Here is an 18,671-nt window from a genome sequence, read left to right as displayed (position 1 = left end):
TGCCTATTTTGATAATGAAATAGGTAATGTGTGCTTGGGACAGAGAAAAGTGAAAAGAAAAGAGTGATCTGTCCAGGGGGGCGTGGAATAGGGGCAAAACTTCACTTTTGGAGGAATTAATCCTGAGTTCTGAGCAGGCTCGGAACCATGTGAACATATCCTGAATATGAGGCATATCTGACTTGAGGGTCTGAAGTGAAAATGAAACAGTCGGCAAAAAGGGCTGTATGTATTTCCTACTGGCCAATTGTGACTCAGTGAAGATTGGAGTGGAAAAGCAGAAAACGTGACAAAGGTTCTAGTGCCAGGTTGAAAAACAGAGGGGACAAGGGGCATCCCTGTCTGGTTCCTTTGTGTAGGGGTATCCTATTTGAAATATGGCCCGCAGCTACCACATTGGCGCATGTACATGGCTAATATCAAGTGAAGGAAGGGGCTATCAAAACTGAATCTCTGAAAGGCCAATCGCAACCAGTGGAAGCTGACATTATCAACGGCCTTCTCGGCGTCTAGAGTGATAATGGCTATGTCACTGGTGGGATTGGCTCTTGCTTGTTTTAGGACCGTGAGGACTTTACAGATAGTGGATGTGGCTGAATGTCCCAGCATGAAGCCAGCCTGGATTAGTGATGGCATAATCAATGCCAACCTGTTGGCCATGACCTTGGAAAGAATATTTGAGCCAAGATTGAACAGCCTGGCTCTGTGGGGTCTTTGCCTTTTTTGGAGATCAATTTGATGAAGGCTTGAAAGCCCAAGGTAAAGTATTGGCCCCCAACAAGGATCATTTGGTAGACGAATACGGGTTAGAAGAATTTGGTAGATGAATAAGGGTTGGAGCAATGAGCTGGGCAGACAATTTGAAGAATTCTGAGGTGTATCCGTCTGGGCCAGGGGTTTTACCTGAAGCCAGCAAAGCCATTGTGGATGTCACATCGATAATAGTGATCGGGGCATTGAGCTGGGTTAGAAGTGAGGGGTCTCTATCCAGGGGAGCTGGACCTGGCATAGAATCATTCTAGGATAGAGTTTATTCTTTAGGGGAGGAGGAGAGTGTGTCATTTGAGTTTTTCAGGGCAGATATGTGGGTATGGGGTGCGAGGATCCCTGCATAGACGAGCCAGCAACTTTCCTGCCTCGTTACCCAACCTGTGATATTGCAGATTCAAAAGGCGACTGATAAATTCGCTCCTGGGGGTAGGCTTGTAGCTAGTTGGCAGCTTCCTCAGGGTGTAAAAAACATTTTGGATCACCAGACGGGTCAGTGAATCGAAGGACAGCAGGATAGGTTAGAGCAGTGATGGCGAACCTTGGCACCCCAGATGTTTTGGAACTACATTTACCATGATGCTCATGCACTCTGCAGTGTAGGTGAGCATGATGGGAAATGTAGTTCCAAAACATCTGGGGTGCCAAGGTTCGCCATCACTGGGTTAGAGTGAATTTCACTCCTTTCTGGAAGAGAGCTGCACAGATGGGTTGGAAGCTTGTGTCTGCGAAGAGTAGCAATTTATGGTCATCCAGTTGAAGGGATTTGGCATTGCGGAAGGATCTGAGGATGGCCACTCTGTCAGTGTAGTTAAGGTAGCAGATGATAACCGGGCAGGGGGAGCGGCGATCATTTGAAGATGTCCCCATGCGGTGTGCTCTTTCTACTACACATGGCGTTGTTATCCCCAGAACTTGAGGTAAACGTGGAGCACAGATCTCCTGCAAAGAGCTGGAATTGAATGATTCAAGCAGACCTAAAACTCTCAGATTGTTCCACTTGGAACGGTTCTCAAGGTCATCAAGCTTTTCCAATATGTATTGCTGGGTCTGTAATGTTTGGGGATAGCAGTGCAGCTACAACCTGGGCCATCTTTTAGTATTGTTCACCTAGGGGGCCTGCAGAGGCATTGAGTGGTTGCTGAGGATTCACGCCCACCTCCACGTTCATCTCGCCCACCATGTTGCCTGGGGCTAAGGCAGGGGATTCGGAATCTGGGCTGGAGATCGCAGCCGTGCCAGGACCGATGCGGAATACGTTCCGATCCACTCTGCGGGTCACGGGGGAGAGCAGGGGAGGTGTCGGGTGCCTGCCAGCAGTGTGTGGATGGCTTTGTATACAGGTGGGATCGGAGCCGCTGGACCTCACTTTTTCCTCGTGTGGCGCCACAACCAGATGTTATGCCATTTCTAAAGGGCCTGTGCCGTGACCGGCAGCTCCTGTGTGCTCTGGCCAAACACAGCGCCGGAGCCCACAAACCCGAAAATAACCAGTCACAGCAGTGTACGGGGACCGCTGCAACAGCTTTGATCCAAACTAAGTATTTCATAATGAGCTAGTATGCGATGCATACTAGCTCATTATGCCTTTGTCTTGCAGGCTGTTTTTTATTCTTTTTTTTTTTTTTTTTATATGTGTTTACAACCACTTTTAAGCATATCTATAGTCAAAATGTAAAATGATATATTCATTTCTACATTGTATCTCTTATTTCTAGCCTACTCCTATTTATCTAAATGGTCCTGAAGTTTGTGAGTGAAGTCCCCCACAAATACATTTGCACTGTTGTGTCACACAGGCCACAGAGTTTACCTACTGAACTACATAAATGCTGAGAGGAGGAGTTTCAGCAGGGGGAGTTAGTACAGGAATCTGATTGCGGGTAACAAGGTACTATGGCATATGTAGTCCTTAGAAACTGAAAGTAAATAAGGGAGGGGAAGGTGCAAAGCATGCAGGGAATCCAGGAAGTTGTGAAAAGAGGTGGCCAGGAGACAGGAAGAACTCAAATTGTGAAAGAAGATTTTTCAGTTAAGCTTATATTGGATTGTCAAATGTAACTATTGTTTGTTTTGTTATTACAATGGTGATGTTATAAAATTATTCTTGTGGGCTTTCAGCTTACAGCAAGCACATCTTTATTTTATTACAGAAAATACCTAATCAGTGTAGATTCCTAGGTTTTCCTTGGTTAGCCTAAAGTACTTTCTAATGTCCTCCTGTCAGGGCAGATATTCCACCCTCCATGACAATATACAGTATATGGGCCCTCAGAGTGGCTTTGGGGATCCAACTAGAGATCAGCTAACCTACCCTGAGGTGACACTTGCCACACCCCAACACTGTTTTCACATGTGACCCTGCACCCCCCCCCCCCACCCCTCCCCATTTCTCTCTTTAAGGGGGCTTTCAAACTAGTCCCTCAGTGTACATATAATTCAAGTCTTTACATGGGTCCAGAACACTTATGCACAGAGCACTTTCAGGCCCCTGCCAGAGGAGAGGTCCTGGTAATGCAGAGATGGCACACTCACTTTGATCTGATCACTGGTGCTTCAACCACCTCCACACAACCTCCACAGGTCTGGTGGGCCAGTTTGAGCACCAGCTTTCAGTCATTGAAACAACTTTGAGCTTGATATTAAGGAGGAGATAGGGATACTGACTGAAATTCAAAAATATATTTTATGATCTGGAAAAAGTTGATTTTATATATATATATATATATATATATATATATAATTATATAAAAATATTTTGTAACATGGAAAAAGAAAACTAAAAATGAAAAAAACTGTGATATCTATACTTGATTTTTTTTTTCCTTTAACTGCCTCTCACAGAGGAACAAAAATGAGGAATTAGGGATGCATCGAAATTTCGGCCACCAAAACATATCTGCCAAAAATTTGCCAAAAGAGAAATGTTGCGGATAATGGCACAGAAAAAAGGGGCGGGGCCATCCCACTGAGTGCTGTACATGTTTCATTCCGGCACACCCCTCAGAGTCTCCCCTCCCTCCTCCTTCTCTCACTCCTGTCTTACACAGCCTATCAGTGCCTGGTAATGCATGTCGTGCTGTGTGAATCTGAATCACCACACAGCCAGCTTCATCCCAGCACGCCCCTCAGAGTCTCCCCTCCCTCCTCCTCCTCTCACTACCGTTATACACAGCCTACCAGTGCCTGGTAATGCATGTTAAGCTGTGTGGATCTAAATCGCTGTGCAGCCGATGTAACAATGTCACGCCTCCTATGACACGCGGCACAATGATTCCTAGCATTGGATCAGAGTGACGTCTATCACAAGAGGCGGTCAGGGAGGCGGAACATCATTACATCGGCTGCACGGTGATTCAGATCCACACAGCGTGACATGCATTACCAGGCACTGGTAGGCTCAGGCTGCATGTCATGGGCACTGGCAGGCTGCATAACATGGGCACTGGCGGGCTGCATAACATGGACACTGGCGGTCTGCATAACATGGACACTGGCGGGCTGCTGCATTTGATGGGCATGGGCATTGGTGAGGCTGCATAACATGGGCACTGGCAGACAGGCTGCGGTATTTGATGGGCACAGATACTGGTGAGGCTGCATGAAGGGCACAGGCAGGCTGCTACAACTGACTGGTAGGCTGCATTTGATGGACATTGGTGAGGCTGCATTGATCTCCTGTACCACGTCCGCAGTCTCTGACCATCTCCTGTACCACATCCCCAGTCTCTAACCATTGCCTGTACCATGTCCCCAGTCTCTAACCATCTCCTGTACCATGTCCCCAGTCTCTGAACATCTCTTGTATAAAAATATTTTTTAAAAACAGTCACTTTCGGTATCAGTGCTGTTTCGGTATCGGTTTCAGTTTTTGGTATCAGTTTCGGCACCAAAGAACCGATTCCGTGCACCCCTATGAGGAATGGATACTCCTACCATACAAGAATTCAGCGCTTATCCCAGTAATGAACATCATGAGTCGCTGTGTACCTGAGTAATTCTGTTTGTATTACAGGAAGAATCTTCCTTTCCGATATTCGAGATTTGGCTCTTTCAGTATCAGAAGAGAATAGCCAACTCCTGTCATTAGAACAAGGGGCATCGACCAACACCTGTAGCACAAGACGTAACAGGAAAAAAAAAAAGTGAAATGCCTATACAGCCCAAAAATTATATACTAAATTATATTAGTTACAATAGTCATCCTATACGTGTGTCATTTTAATTAGGGGTGCACCAATACCACTTTTTAGTGGAGTACAAGTGCTGATACTTTTTTTAATGTCATATGACAGTGGACTGTGTCAGTAGTTTTTTTGGGGGGTTTTCTTTCAACAATTTTATTTTTTACAATTTATTTATTTTTTATTATTATTTTTGCAATCTATATTTGTTTTTTGTTTTTTTTTTGTTTTTGTTTTTACAATGCTTTTTTTGGGGGGGGACAGGATGGGACCGTGTCAGTGTTTTTTATTTTATTTTTACAATTTTACCTTTTAAAAATGTATTAATTTATTATATATATTATATATAAATAAAATTATTATTTTATTTTTTATCAGCCCTGTTGGGATGGCTTTGGTGAAATATCAGGGGTCTAAACAGACTCCTGACATCTCCCCTTTGAGATAGGGAAAGGGACTAAGGACACAGATTCCCCAGTTCCTTTTATCAGCAGCCTCAGCTGCACTGAAGATGATCAACTTCAGGGCCACTGTACTAACCATCCGATGTTAGTGCAGCGATCTCCACTGCTGAGCTGTTGTGCTCTGACAGAGGGATGGCTCCCCCACCAGAACACTCCAGTGATTGAGAGCTGGTCGGCTGCTGGCCTTCCAGCATGCACGTCCGACAGAAGCTGACTGAATAGCTGGCTTTTGTCAGGCCAGCTGGCATACACACGGGACAAATGTTAGCCAGATTTTGTTGAACTGTCCGATGTAGCCAGACATTCGGTCCGTGTGTACTAGGCTTTAAATGAATTTTAGTGCACATAAACACAATATATTACACAATGGCGAAAAATTACAGTACTTAGCTTTACAAGGCTTTACAGGTTACCAGTTTAGAGTTAAATGTAAGCTCTGATGCAAGAATTACTGCTCTCACTCATTCGCGGCAAATACCTCACATGTAGTGCAATCACTGTTTACATATGTATGTGCAGGACCAACGTATGTATTTGCATATGAGCACGGAGGAACAGGGGTGCTTTAAAAATATTTATATTTTTATTAAACTTCTTTATTTTTATTTTACACTTTTTTCTGATTCAACTTTTTTGCTATCGCAAGGGATGAACAACATCTCTTGTGATAGCTGGGGCAGTGACAGGTCCTCTGGGATCTGGGAGAGATCTGAGGTTTATTATACACCCGATCCCTCCTTTGACCTCAAAAGCAGCCAATCAGTTTGATTGGCTGTTTCAATGGCCAATAACGGCCAGAAACAAAGAATTAAAACCAGAAGTGACATAATCCACGTCACTTCATTTGGCAAAGAGAAGAAGGGGAAGAGTGGATGTTTCTCCCTGTCCTCTGCCTGCAGGAGGCCCCAACAGTGTGTAGCGGCCCCAGTGTTCTGTCAAATAAGCAAACCTGTCAACTGACTTACCAAAAATACTTACTGCTCATGCGTCCCACCACTAGGAGCTTTGCTTATCTGACAGAACACCTACAGTCTGAAGGTAGCAGTGGACATTTTGTTAAACCCAGCCAAGTCTTGAAATTCAGACTCATTATAGCAATAAAGTGATTCGACAGGTTTGCTAATCTGATAGAACACCGCCGCAACCGAGCGAGGGTGTCCAAAAATGTCCATCGGCACCTTGTGTGAAACATTGTTTATAGTCCCCTTAGACGCATATGTATGGCAGCTGGGCATTAAGGACCACCTATCATATACAGTATCTCAAAAAAGTGAGTACGCTCCTAACATTTTTGTAAATATTCTATCTTTTCATGTGACAACACTGAAGAAATTACACTTTGCTACAATGTAAAGTAGTGAGTGTACAACTTGTATAACAGTGTCAATTTGTTGTCCCCTCAAAATAACTCAACACACAGCCATTAATGTCTAAACCGTTGGCAACAAAAGTAAGTACACCCCTAAGTGAAAATGTTCCCGGTGTCATGTGACTCGTTACAGGATTAACGAGTATAACAGTGTTACAAGGTCTCAGGTGTGAATGGGGAGCAGGTGTGTTAAATTTGATGTTATCGCTCCCACTCTCTCATACTGGAAGTTCAATATAGCACCTCATGGCAAAGAACTCTCTGAGGATCTGAAAAAAAGAATTGTTGCTCTACATAAAGATGGCCTAGGCTATAAGATGATTGCCAAGACCCTGAAACTGAGCTGCAGCATGGTGGCCAAGACCATACTGCGGTTTAACATGACAGGTTCCACTCAGAACAGGCCTCGCCATGGTTGACCAAAGAAGTTGAGTGCAAGTGCTCAGCATCATATCCAGAGGTTGTCTATGGGAAATAGATGCAGTAGTGCTGCCAGTATTGCTGCAGAGGTAGGGGGAGGGGAGGGTCAGCCTGTCAGTGCTCAGACCAAACGCTGCACACTACATCAAATTGGTCTGTATGGCTGCCATCCCAGAAGGAAGCCTCTTCTAAAGATTATGCACAAGAAAGTCCACAGTTTTCTGAAGACAAGCAGACCAGGGATTACTGGAACCATATTCTGTGGTCTAACGAGACCAAGATAAACATATTTGGTTCAGATTGTGCCAAGTGTGTGTGGCGGCAATAAGGTGAGGAGTACAAAGACAAATGTGTCTTGTCTACAGTCAAGCATGGTGGTGGGAGTGTCATGGTCTGGGGCTGCTGAGGAGCCACAGTTCATTGAGGGAACCATGAATGCCAACATGTACTGTGACATACTGAAGCAGAGCATGAGCCCCCCCCCCCCCCCCTTTGGAGACAGGGCCACAGGGCAGTATTCCAACATAACGACCCCAAGCACACCTCCAAGGCGACCACTGCCTTGCTAAAAAAGTTGAGGGTAAAGGTGATGGACTGGCCAAGCATGTCTCCAGACCCAAACCCTATTTAGCATCTGTGGGGCATCCTCAAATGGAAGGTGGAGGAGAGCAAGGTCTCCAACATCCACCAGCTCTGTAATGTCTTCATGGAGGAGTGGAAGAGGACCCCAAAGGCAACCTGTGAAGCTCTGGTGAACTCCATGCCCAAGAGGGTTAAGGCAGTGCTAGAAAATAATGGTAGCCACACAATATATTGACACTTTGGGCTCAATTTGGACATTTTCACTTAGGGGTGTATTTACTTGAGTTATTTTGAGGGGACAGCAAATTTACACTCTTATACAAGCTGTAAACTCACTGCTTTACATTGTAGCACAGTGTCATTTCTTCAGTGTTGTCACATGAAAAGATATAATAAAATATTTACAAAAATGTGAGGGGTGTACGGACTTTTGTAAGATACTGTATGTGTAAGGCCACCAAGAACATGTTAAGCACAAAAAACAAAAACTCACAGCAGAAGCCACGTGCTGAAGAGACAGGTGAAAGTTGACATTATAAATGTAGTCTTTTAGTGGCTCTTCTAGAGCAATATAACTTGTATTTATAGTTTCACTGTTCCTTTAATGACATAAAACAATACCCACCTTGTCATAAGAGCTGGCGTATAATCTCCCAATTAACCTTCCGTCTAATTGAGTAGTTGAGAGGACATTCATGTGGGACAGCGGCACAAAGGATTCCAGTGTCTTCCTCAGCCACATGGATCTGTGCACATCCGGCTCGTTACAATGAAGAAGTCCTGAGAAAAGCCATTTCAGAGGTACATCAAACACTATAAACTGAATACGCTGGCAGCAATCTTGTTTTGCAGTACTGTTATTTCCTTCTTATACTGAAAAGATCCTCTGCTAGGATTAATTTGTCTAAAAGGGGTGCTCCACAAAGCATTTGTTTCCGATAAAATGGGCACAAGGCTATCAAAAAAAAAAATCTAAGTTGGATATTTTTACTTTTTCTTCACTTAAAGTGGACCTTTTTTTGTATTTTTTTTTTTTTTAGTCTTGCACTTCCAGTATTATTGCCTAGGTGAGAATGACATACCCCAGCTTCCCTAAGCCACTTGTGACATATGCGTCAGCATTGATGGAAACAACTATGAGACTATGACAGTGTCATCACCCAATAACAAAAGTGGCCTGAACAAAGGCCTACATAGCAAGATCACCAGGTATTCTACCGACTCACGTAATTCACGTTAACTCCCTTCACTCCCTCCCCCTCCGGACTAAGAATGACGCATGCTCTGAAGCAAGTACAAGAAGGAAGCTATTGGCTACTGGCTATTGAACTTCCTTTTTCTAGTCCCGTTGTACGTGCTGTATGTCACCGCGTTAGAAATCGCCAGACTTTTGGAGCGCCCGTGTGTGGCCAAGTCCGTTCGTTATAAAGTCCGGCGGATTGTTTGCCGGACCAATTCCGCCAGACAATTCGATCGTGTGTACGTGGCATTACATCTACCCAGTGAGGTGACTGGCCTAATGCGATACACAGATTAAACAAATCTCCTACATAAGTTGCACCTGTTTATCTGTAAGTCTATCTGCTCTACAGCCCTCTAAAATACAGGGATCAAAGGCCAATTCTAAAATTCAGCAGGCAGGGGGTGGGGATCTGTCATCACACACTGCACAGCATAAGACAGGGAGCTGAGTGTAATTTGAGACCTGACTGGGGAGGGGGAGAGAAGGAACACACCCCCTCTACACAGTCAACCACTTTAAGTAAACAGATACTTTATACCACTTTGATTTTATGATAAACGTTAACCTTATAAATACATTTGTAATTTTAATGATTGTATTGTATGGTGGGTACCTTGAAAATTCAGCTTTTCCACATATTTTTTATAGTATAAAAATGAAGCAGGAGAAATGGGATCATCACAAGGTGGGCATGAACTCCCACAACTCCAGAGTGATTGGAGAATCCGGAAGGGCTGGAAGATTTTATAGCTGAATTGCTCTGGAGATATAACAAGTCATGGAGGGACTCAGCTCAGCAAACTCCACCTGTAACTGAACTGTCACTTATGCCGCGTACACACGTAGCCGACTATCCGACGGACTTCCTGCCAGACTGTCCGTCTGACTTTCCGAAAGGGCTACCTGCCCACACACGGCACTTTTTCAGCGGACTAATACGGCGTACTAAGTCCGCCGTACTATCCGCCCTACTTTTTAAATGAACGGACTCGCCCACACACGCGGAGGAAAGTCCGCTCATTTCGAGCGGGTCTCCAGGTAGGCGGGGCCCGCGAAGGAGACGTCGCTGGCCCCGCCACCTGGTATGGACTTAAAGGGGAACCCCAACGCCGAAAAAAAACGGCGTGGGGGTTCCCCCCAGGTCCACATCAGACCCTTGTCCGAGCACGCTACCCGGCCGGCCAGGAAAGGGGGGGACGAGCGAGCGGCCCCCCTACTGAGCCGTACCAGGCCGCGTGCCCTCAACATGGGGGGTGCCTTGGGGAAGGGGGGGCCGCGCGCCCCCCCCACCCCAAAGCGCCTTGTCCCCATGTTGATGAGGACAAAGGCCTCTTCCCGACAACCCTGGCCGTTGGTTGTCGGGGTCTGCGGGCGGGGGGCTTATCGGAATCCGGGAGCCCCCTTTAATAAGGTGGCCCTTGGATACCGGCCCCCCACCCTATGTGAATGAGTATGAGGTACAATGTACCCCTACCCATTCACCTGTGAAAAAAAGTACATAAAATAACACAACACATGCTAAAAATAGTTTATTGCACAGCTCCCGGGGTCTTCCATCTTCGGGGGTCTTCTCGCCGGACTCCTCCGCTTTCTTCTGCTAGCTCTTTTGCTAGTGGAGGAGCCCGGCTTTCTTCCTCGCCGTCGACCTCTTCTTCTGACTTCGGGGGTCTTGTCCCCCTCTTCGGTTCTTCTGTCGGGTCTTCTGTCGCCGCCGTCTTCACCGCCGTCTTCTGTTCTTCTCTGTCCTCATCAACATGGGGACAGGGTGCTTTGGGGTGGGCACCCCCCATGTTGAGGGCACGCGGCCTGGTATGTCTCAGGAGGGGGGGGGGCGCTCGCTCGTCCCCCCCCTTTCCTGGCCGGCCGGGTAGCGTGCTCGGACAGGGGTCTGATGTGGACTTGGGGGTAACCCCCACGACGATTTTTTCGGCGTTGGGGTTCCCCTTTAAGTCCATACCAGGTGGCGGGGCCAGTGACGTCTTCTTCGCGGGCCCCGCCTACCTGGAGACCTGCTCGAAATGAGCAGACTTTTTTCCGGACGGGAAAAGTCAGTTCATTTCAAAAGTACGGCGGACTGGCATACGCACGGCCGGATTGTCCACCGAAATGCAAGTCCGGCGGGAAGATTGGAGTGCAAAACTACTTTCTAAGTCCGCCGTACTTTCGGGTCAAAAAAGTATGCCGGAGGCTACACACGGGGGGATTGTCCGGCGGACTTGAGTTTGCCGGACTTTTCCACCCGATTGTTTGATCGTGTGTACGCGGCATTAGTGTGGACTTCTCTGTCAGGGCTGGGCTCAGTCCTTCCTTCTCTGAGTCGGCCGCTCAGCTGTCGGCTAATTGCCAGCTCCCATCTCTCACCACAATTAGGCCCCTTTCCCACTGGGGTGGGAGTGTCGTCGGCGGTAAAACAGTGCTTTTTTTAGCGGCGCTTTACCGTCGTTTTAGCGGCGGTATTTGGCTGCTAGCGGGGGATAAAACCAAGAAAGGGTTAAAACCACTGCAAAGCGCTGCTACAGCAGTGCTTAGCCGGCAGTATAGCCGCGCTGCCCCATTATTTCAATGGACAGTCGAGCGGCACGATTCTGGCTAAAATGAGAATCACAATTTTTTTGCTTAGAAGATAGATCACGATTCTCTCACGATTCTCGCAGCATAACATCATCTTTCACATTAAAACAAAAAAAACTGGGCTAACTTTACGGTTTCTTTTTTTTTTTGGTTTTTTTATTCATTGAAGTGTATTTTTGCCCAAAAAAATGTGGTTAAAAGACTGCTGGGCAAATATAGCGCGACATAAAATATTGCAGCAATTGACATTTTATTCCCTAGGGTCTCTGCCAAAATATATATAATGTTTAGGGGTTCCAAGTAATTTTCTAGCAAAAGATATTGATTTTAACTTAAAGAGGGAGTCCATCTAAAAAAAAAAAAAAAAATTTTAAAAGCCAGCAGCTACAAATACTGCAGCTGCTGACTTTTAATAAATGGACACTTACCTGTCCCAGGGTCCAGCGATGTTGGCAGCCGAAGCCGAACAATCGCTTGGCTCTCGGCTGCTGCTGCCGCCATTCTCATTGAAGGAATCAGAAAGTGAAGAGTTGTGGCTTCACTTTCTGGTGCCCTAGTGCGCATGCGCGAGTCACACTGCACATCGTAAGTGGTCCACCCTATCTCCTGGGACCTGTGCATTTTCCAGGAGACGTGTGGGGGGGGGTGTGGGAAATGGCGTGACTCCCACGGGAGTCTATGCCCGGAAGTGTGTGCAGATACCTGTATTATACAGGTATCTGCACCCCCCTCCCCTCTGAAAGGTGACAATTGTGGCACGGGTGGGGGGGGGGGGTTGAATCAAATGAGCAGAAGTTCCACTTTTTGGTGGAACTCCACTTTAAGAAACAAGTGTCAGAAAAAGATTTAGACTTTAACCAGTTAAGCCCCGGGCCAATTTGCAGCCAAAGGACCAAGCCTTTCGTGTGACGTGGCTCCCAAATAAAATTGGCGTCCTTTTTTTCCCAGAAATAGAGCTTTGTTTTGGTGGTATTTGATCACCTCTGCGGTTTTTATTTTTTGCGCTATAAACAAAACTAGAGCGACAATTTTGAAAAAATATTTTTTACTTTTTGGTATAATAAATCCCCAAAAAATATATAAATTTATTTTTTCCTCAGTTTAGGCCGATACGTATTCTTCTACATATTTTTAATTAAAAAAAAATTGTGATTATTGATTGGTTTACGCAAAAGTTATAGCGTTTACAAAATAGGGGATAGTTTTATAGCATTTTTATTAATATTTCTTTTTTACTAGTAATAGCGGCGATCAGCGATTTTTTTTGACTGCGACATTATGGCGGACACATCAGACATTTTTGACACATTTTTGGAGCCATTGTCATTTATAAAGCAATCAGTGCTATTTAAATGCACTGATTCCTGTGTAAATGACACTGGCAGTGAAGGAGTTAACCACTAGGGGGCAGTGTAGGTGTTATGCATGACGTTATGTGTTTTTTTTATTGTAGGGGGCGTGTCCTATAAAAGGGAACAGACGATCGGTGACAGCCACACAGTGAAGCACGGGGAGAGGTTTGTCTACACAGACATCTCCTCGTTCTTCAGTTGTGACCCGATCGCGGGACACCAGCGGCGATCGGGTCCGCTGGTCCCGCGGCCACGGTCACGGAGCACAGGACCGGATCGGGAGCGCGCCGCCAGCAGCCCGGCCCATGGCTGGGCACTTAAAAAGAAACGTGCAGGTACGTGCTTGTGCCCAGCCATGCCATTCTGCCGACGTACATTTAACGTCCTGCATTTACACATTGTTTAAAAACTTGGCATACTGCCTGGATTTTTTTTCACACAGAAGTTGATCCCTTTGATCTAAGAAGGAAGAGTTAGTTACAATGTTTCATTTTAAAAACTTGGCAGGCTGCCCATGTTTTCTTTTGACAGCTGAGTGAGCAGAGAAGTCTCTCCACTTGTTATATGAAAGAATCCGCGATCATCAGAGGGGTTGAATTGAGATCACAAGAATTGTGCAGCTCTAATGGGCAAGAGAGGTGAAGGAGCTGTGTATACCAGTGTGAAAGCCCCGCACAACAGCGGCTCTCAGGGCGCTTTGCAGGTACTATTTTTAGCGATGTAGCGCCTGCAAAGCGCCCCAGTGTGAAAGGGGTCCAATTCAGCTGTTGTTGATATCCTGCTCGCCAGTCCTGCCTAATTAAGCCATCCAGTCCAGAGGAGCTCTGCCTTCGCCTTGGACAACATCACAAGAAACATCTCCTGCGTTCCTGTTTAAAGACTGGCTTTGCTGACATCCCTTCTGGCTCTGGATCCTGCTTGCTGTTCCACTACTTTGATCTCTGACTTCTGGCTTGGCTGACTATCCGTTCCTGTTACAGAACTTTGGCTATGTTTTGACTACGTTTGTTCTTTTTACTTTTATTATTAAACAAGTGTGATTTAACTGTACTTCTGTCTCAGTCTGGTTTCATGGTTTCTGACATTATCCTGCAATTCTCCCCTTTTATTGCAATGAAAAAAAAGTGATGACTGTGTGGTTTAAGGAATTATACACTAAGGAGCCAAAAAATAAAAAAACAATTAAGCCCAGGTAAAATGTCTGTTACGTTTCTCCATTACACGGAGGAGAACAGAGTGTGCTGATGCAGATGGTGGAAGTGGTCATGTCTCCTTCAGCTCATTTCCCCCATAACATCCTACTAAGCAGTTCTGGCCTGACATTATGTAACATCAATCACGGCTGGAAAGATGCACTTCGGATGCAGTTATCAGAAGTCTGGGTGAGCGGAGAGCAATGATTCTGACAAGTGACTTGATTCTGGCAGCTAGATAAGCACTATTGTCTCCCATGCGCCTGAATGACTCCACTATCGCTCTCTCAAAAATGTCATTTCTAAGATCTTGATACGTCTATATAACCTACAGAGAGACAGCGGATAAAGTGTGGTCGTTATCACAGACATACAAAGAAAATAAGAACGACTGAGGAAATATACATTTATATACATTGCACAAATCTGGACAACAAGCCACATTTGATTAGCTGCAATCAAGATAAATAGATAAATGGCATTGCTGCCCAAACAATTACATATTACAAATATTCCAATGTATACATAATACAAATGTGGCTTTACCATATTTGCCTGGTTGTCCCAGAATAAAGCCTTGTGCACGCCATGAGAATATTTTATTTTATTTTATTTGCATGCTAGTCTCATATCATAAACGAAGAGGTCACTAAAGTTATAAAAATTCTCGAACGACAGAATACAACTTCTGAAGTGATGTAATGTATTACACTGTATTGTATTTTCAGAGGAATACGGTACTGATTAACCACTTAAGGACTGCCCTGTGGCAGGGTGGCTCTTTTGAGCGAAACAACGTACCCATACGTAATTTCGTGTAAAAGATATTGTGGGCGTGTGCGTGCCCGCGCCACGGAGTGGCAGTCGATGCGCGGGTCCAGCGGCCGCAATCGCTCCACAGAGAGACAGAACGGGGATCTGCCCATGTAAACAAGACAGATCCCTGTTCTGACAAGGGAGTAGAGATTGCCTATTCCTAGTAATCAGGAACAGCGATTTCTGTGTACTACCTGTCAGTCCATCCCCCACACAGTTAGAAAGCACCTCCCTAGGAGCACACTTATTCCTTTGACCGCCCCTGGTGTTAACCCCTTCCCTGCCAGTGTAATTTATACAGTGAATAGTGCATTTTTTTTTCAGCACTGATCACTGTATTGGTGTCACTGGTCCCCAAAAAGTGTCACTTAGGGTTAGAGGTCGACCGATATATTGGCCGATATTTGCCGTTTTTGTATTAATCGGCATCGGCCGATTGTACTAATAAAAAGGCCGATTTAGAACTACAGTGCGACTTGCAAATGACTTCTGTAATAGAAGTCAGTGTAAGTTGCCTGAGTCTTCATAGAAGAGACTTGTCTCCTCTCTGGGCAGTCTGCCAAGAAAAGAGCAAAGAGATGCAATGTTTACACTTGAATGAATGAACTCAACTCTGTGTGTAGAAGTTCTCAGTTTAACCATTTAAAGACTAAATCTTTTCTGACACTTGTTGCTTACAAGTAAAAATCCTGTTTTTCTGCCAGGAAATCACTTAGACCCTCTAAAAATTATATATATATTTTTAGCAGAGATCCTAGGGAATAAAATAGCGGTTGTTGCAATATTTTATGTCACACGGCATTTGCGACAGCGGTCTTTCAAATGCAATTTTTTTGGGAAAAAAAATACACGAATGATTTAAAAAAAAAACGGTAAAGTTAGCCCATTTTTTTTTTTTCGTCCAAAAGTTTTGACTACCTGTTTTTATTTAATATATCGTTTTTTTTTTTTGTTTTTTTATTTAAATCATACATACAAGTAAACTCATTGGAGGTTTTTTTTGTTTAATAAATGTTTAAATGTAAGAAATTTTCTGCGTCACTTATGAAGGCTGCTTTCACACTGGAGCGGGCAGGCGTTGATGGTAAAACGCTGCTAGTTTTAGGGGCGCTTTACCATCATTTTAGCGGTGCTATTCAGCTGCTAGTGGGGCACTTATAACCCAGCTAGCGGCCGATGAAGAGGTTAAATGCGCCCGTGAAGCACCGCTGCCAAATTACATTGCATACAGTTCGGCAGTGGTGTCCATTCATATCAATGGGCAGGAGTGGTGGAGGAGCAGTATACACCACTCCAAAGATGCTGCTTGCAGGACTTTTTTTAACATCCTGCCAGCGCATCGCCTCTGTGTGAAAGCACTCTGTCTTTCACACAGACTGCAGGGGAGCCATTTTGCAGGCACTTTACAGGCGCTATTTTTAGCCCAAAAGCACCTGAAAAACGCCCCAGTGGGAAAGGTGTGTTAGATTTTATGAGATGAATGGGGATTTAAAAAAAAAATAAAAAATCGGTCTAACATATCGGCCCAAAAAAATTGGCATCATATATCGGCCATCGGCCACCATGATTTCTAAATATCGGCATTGGCATCGGCCAGAGAAAAACCCATATCGGTCGACCTCTACTTAGGGTCAGATTTGTCTGCCACAATGTCGCAGTCCCACTAAAAATCACTGATCACCCCCATTACCAGTAAAAACAATAAAAAAAATGAAAAGTCCCTAAATCTATCCCTTATTTTGTAGACGCTATAACTTTTGCACCAACCTAATAAATATATAAGCTTATTGGGATTTTTTTTTTTTTTTTTACCAAAAATATGTAGGAGAATAAATATTGTTCGAAATTTATGAAGAATTTTTTTATTTTTTTTTACTTTTTTGGATATGTATTTAGTAAAAAGTAAAAAAATATTGTTTTTTTTTTTTTCAAAATTGTTGACTTTTTTTCTTTATATCGCAGAGCTGATCAAATACCACCAAAAGAAAGCTCTATTTATGGGGGAAAAAAGTGATATACATTTTATTTGGGTACAGCTTTGCACGCCTGCGCAAGTGTCAGTTAAAATAAGGCAGTGCCATATCGCAAAAAATGGCCTGGTCATTAAGAGGGTAAAACCTTCCGCTCCTTAAGTGGTTAAACAAAAGTCATCCGATCTGGTATCATACAAGAAAAATGTTCATGTTTTGGGATAATGTTGCGATCGGCTCTCAACCAATGTGTACTAAAGATCAGATTATCGGACAATCACTCTAAGTACGATATTTTTTGTACAGTTTTCTAAACGTTTGTCCTAAGCTTTAGGCTAGGTTCACACTGATGTGTTGTGATTTCTTTGAGTTTTATACTGCAATTTCAATGCTCACAGGCAGTGCAACTTAATCCGCGTCCCTCTGTGATTCTAAATTGTTGATGGATGTGCTTCCATGCCCTGGAGTGGTCAGATTGACCATGGGGACTGGCAGGTTTACCGGGTATTTTGCAAAAAAGGAAGCAATGCAAGGAAAACTAGATACTTTTTTAATCTATACCCTGTTCCAAATTATTATGCCAATGATATTTTTCTCATTTACCTAAATAATTGATGTATACAACAGTCAGCATAATTCTCATGTTATCAACTATTAAGAGTAGAATTCAAATTTTATTGAACAAACCTCCTACTGATTATTTTGAAAAAAAAAAAAAAAATTTAAAAATTACAATGCACTGTTCCAAATTATTATGCAAAGTATGTTTCAAAACACTTTATAGGTTGCAAAGAACCTATACCCGCTTACACCAATGATGGGGCACTATTCCTCCCACTTGCACCAATGATGGGGCACTATTCCTCCCACTTACACCAACAATGGGCAAAAGTTCTCCTATTCCTTTCATTAAAGATGTCAGTAAAGATTAAAGATGTTACTCCCACTGTCACCAGGACATTTACTGCTGCCACTGGCCACATTCCAGCCCCCTTTACTCTGAAAGATAGTAAACTGGCCTCTTGTTTAGAATGTTTGGAGACCCCTGCTTTAACTAGATGCTGACCGCCGGCCGTCAAATGACGGCCAGGCGGCGCACCTATTGTGGCGGGAGGCCGTCATATGACGGCCTCCCGTTTAAACAGGGAATGCGCACGATCGGGCGTGCGCATCCATGTTTCTTCGGTGGCGGCGTGTCACGGAGACACCGCTCGCCACCGAAGGGGGTGAACAGCCATTGGTTATTGCTGTTTACCACGTGATCGGCCGTGATGAAGTCACGGCCGATCACAGATGGTCACACCCCGGCTGTGCACGGCGCATGCGCGCGATCGCGAGCGCGCTGCGCGTCGGTGGCGGCGTGTTCCCCGGGAACACTGCTCGTCACCAACGCTGGTAAACAGCCATTGGCCGGCTGTTTACCCACGTGATCGGCTGTGAAAGGATCGCAGCTGATCACTAAAATGTAAACAAACCGCCGTAACGAGATGTTACCGGGTTCTCCTCCTCACACACCGATCGTGTGTGAGGAGGAGATTGCGGTAACATCTCGTTACCGCCTAGTGTACACCAATCACACTGATTGTGCCCCCTCCCAATAAAGAGGACCTGTCACCACCCCTCATAGTACCTGTCAATCACAGTCCATCAGAGTACCTGTCACAGTCCATCAGAGTATTTGAGTACCTGTCACAGCCAATCAGAGTACCCGAGTACCTGTCCCAGTCCATCTGAGTACC

At 44.8% G+C, this 18,671-nt stretch overlaps 1 protein-coding gene across 2 annotated transcripts in view; it reads right to left on the bottom strand.

The window, feature by feature from the left end:
- NSUN3 (NOP2/Sun RNA methyltransferase 3) overlaps positions 1–18,671 on the bottom strand; it is an 81,271-nt gene that overhangs the window by 40,484 nt on the left and 22,116 nt on the right. For both annotated transcript variants that reach the window (XM_077480172.1, XM_077480171.1), the window contains 2 exons: positions 8,413–8,567; positions 4,759–4,880 (listed from right to left, as the gene is read on the bottom strand). In XM_077480172.1, the coding sequence (XP_077336298.1) occupies positions 4,759–4,880; positions 8,413–8,567 (277 nt within the window). The remainder of the gene's footprint in view (positions 1–4,758; positions 4,881–8,412; positions 8,568–18,671) is intronic.

The sequence above is a fragment of the Lithobates pipiens genome, unplaced genomic scaffold (genome assembly GCF_037356315.1).
Source record: "Lithobates pipiens isolate NorthernLeopardFrog02 unplaced genomic scaffold, aLitPip1_a1.2 Scaffold_16, whole genome shotgun sequence".
NCBI classification, from domain to species: Eukaryota; Metazoa; Chordata; class Amphibia; order Anura; family Ranidae; genus Lithobates; species Lithobates pipiens.
This window is presented reverse-complemented; position numbering and strand designations above follow the sequence as displayed.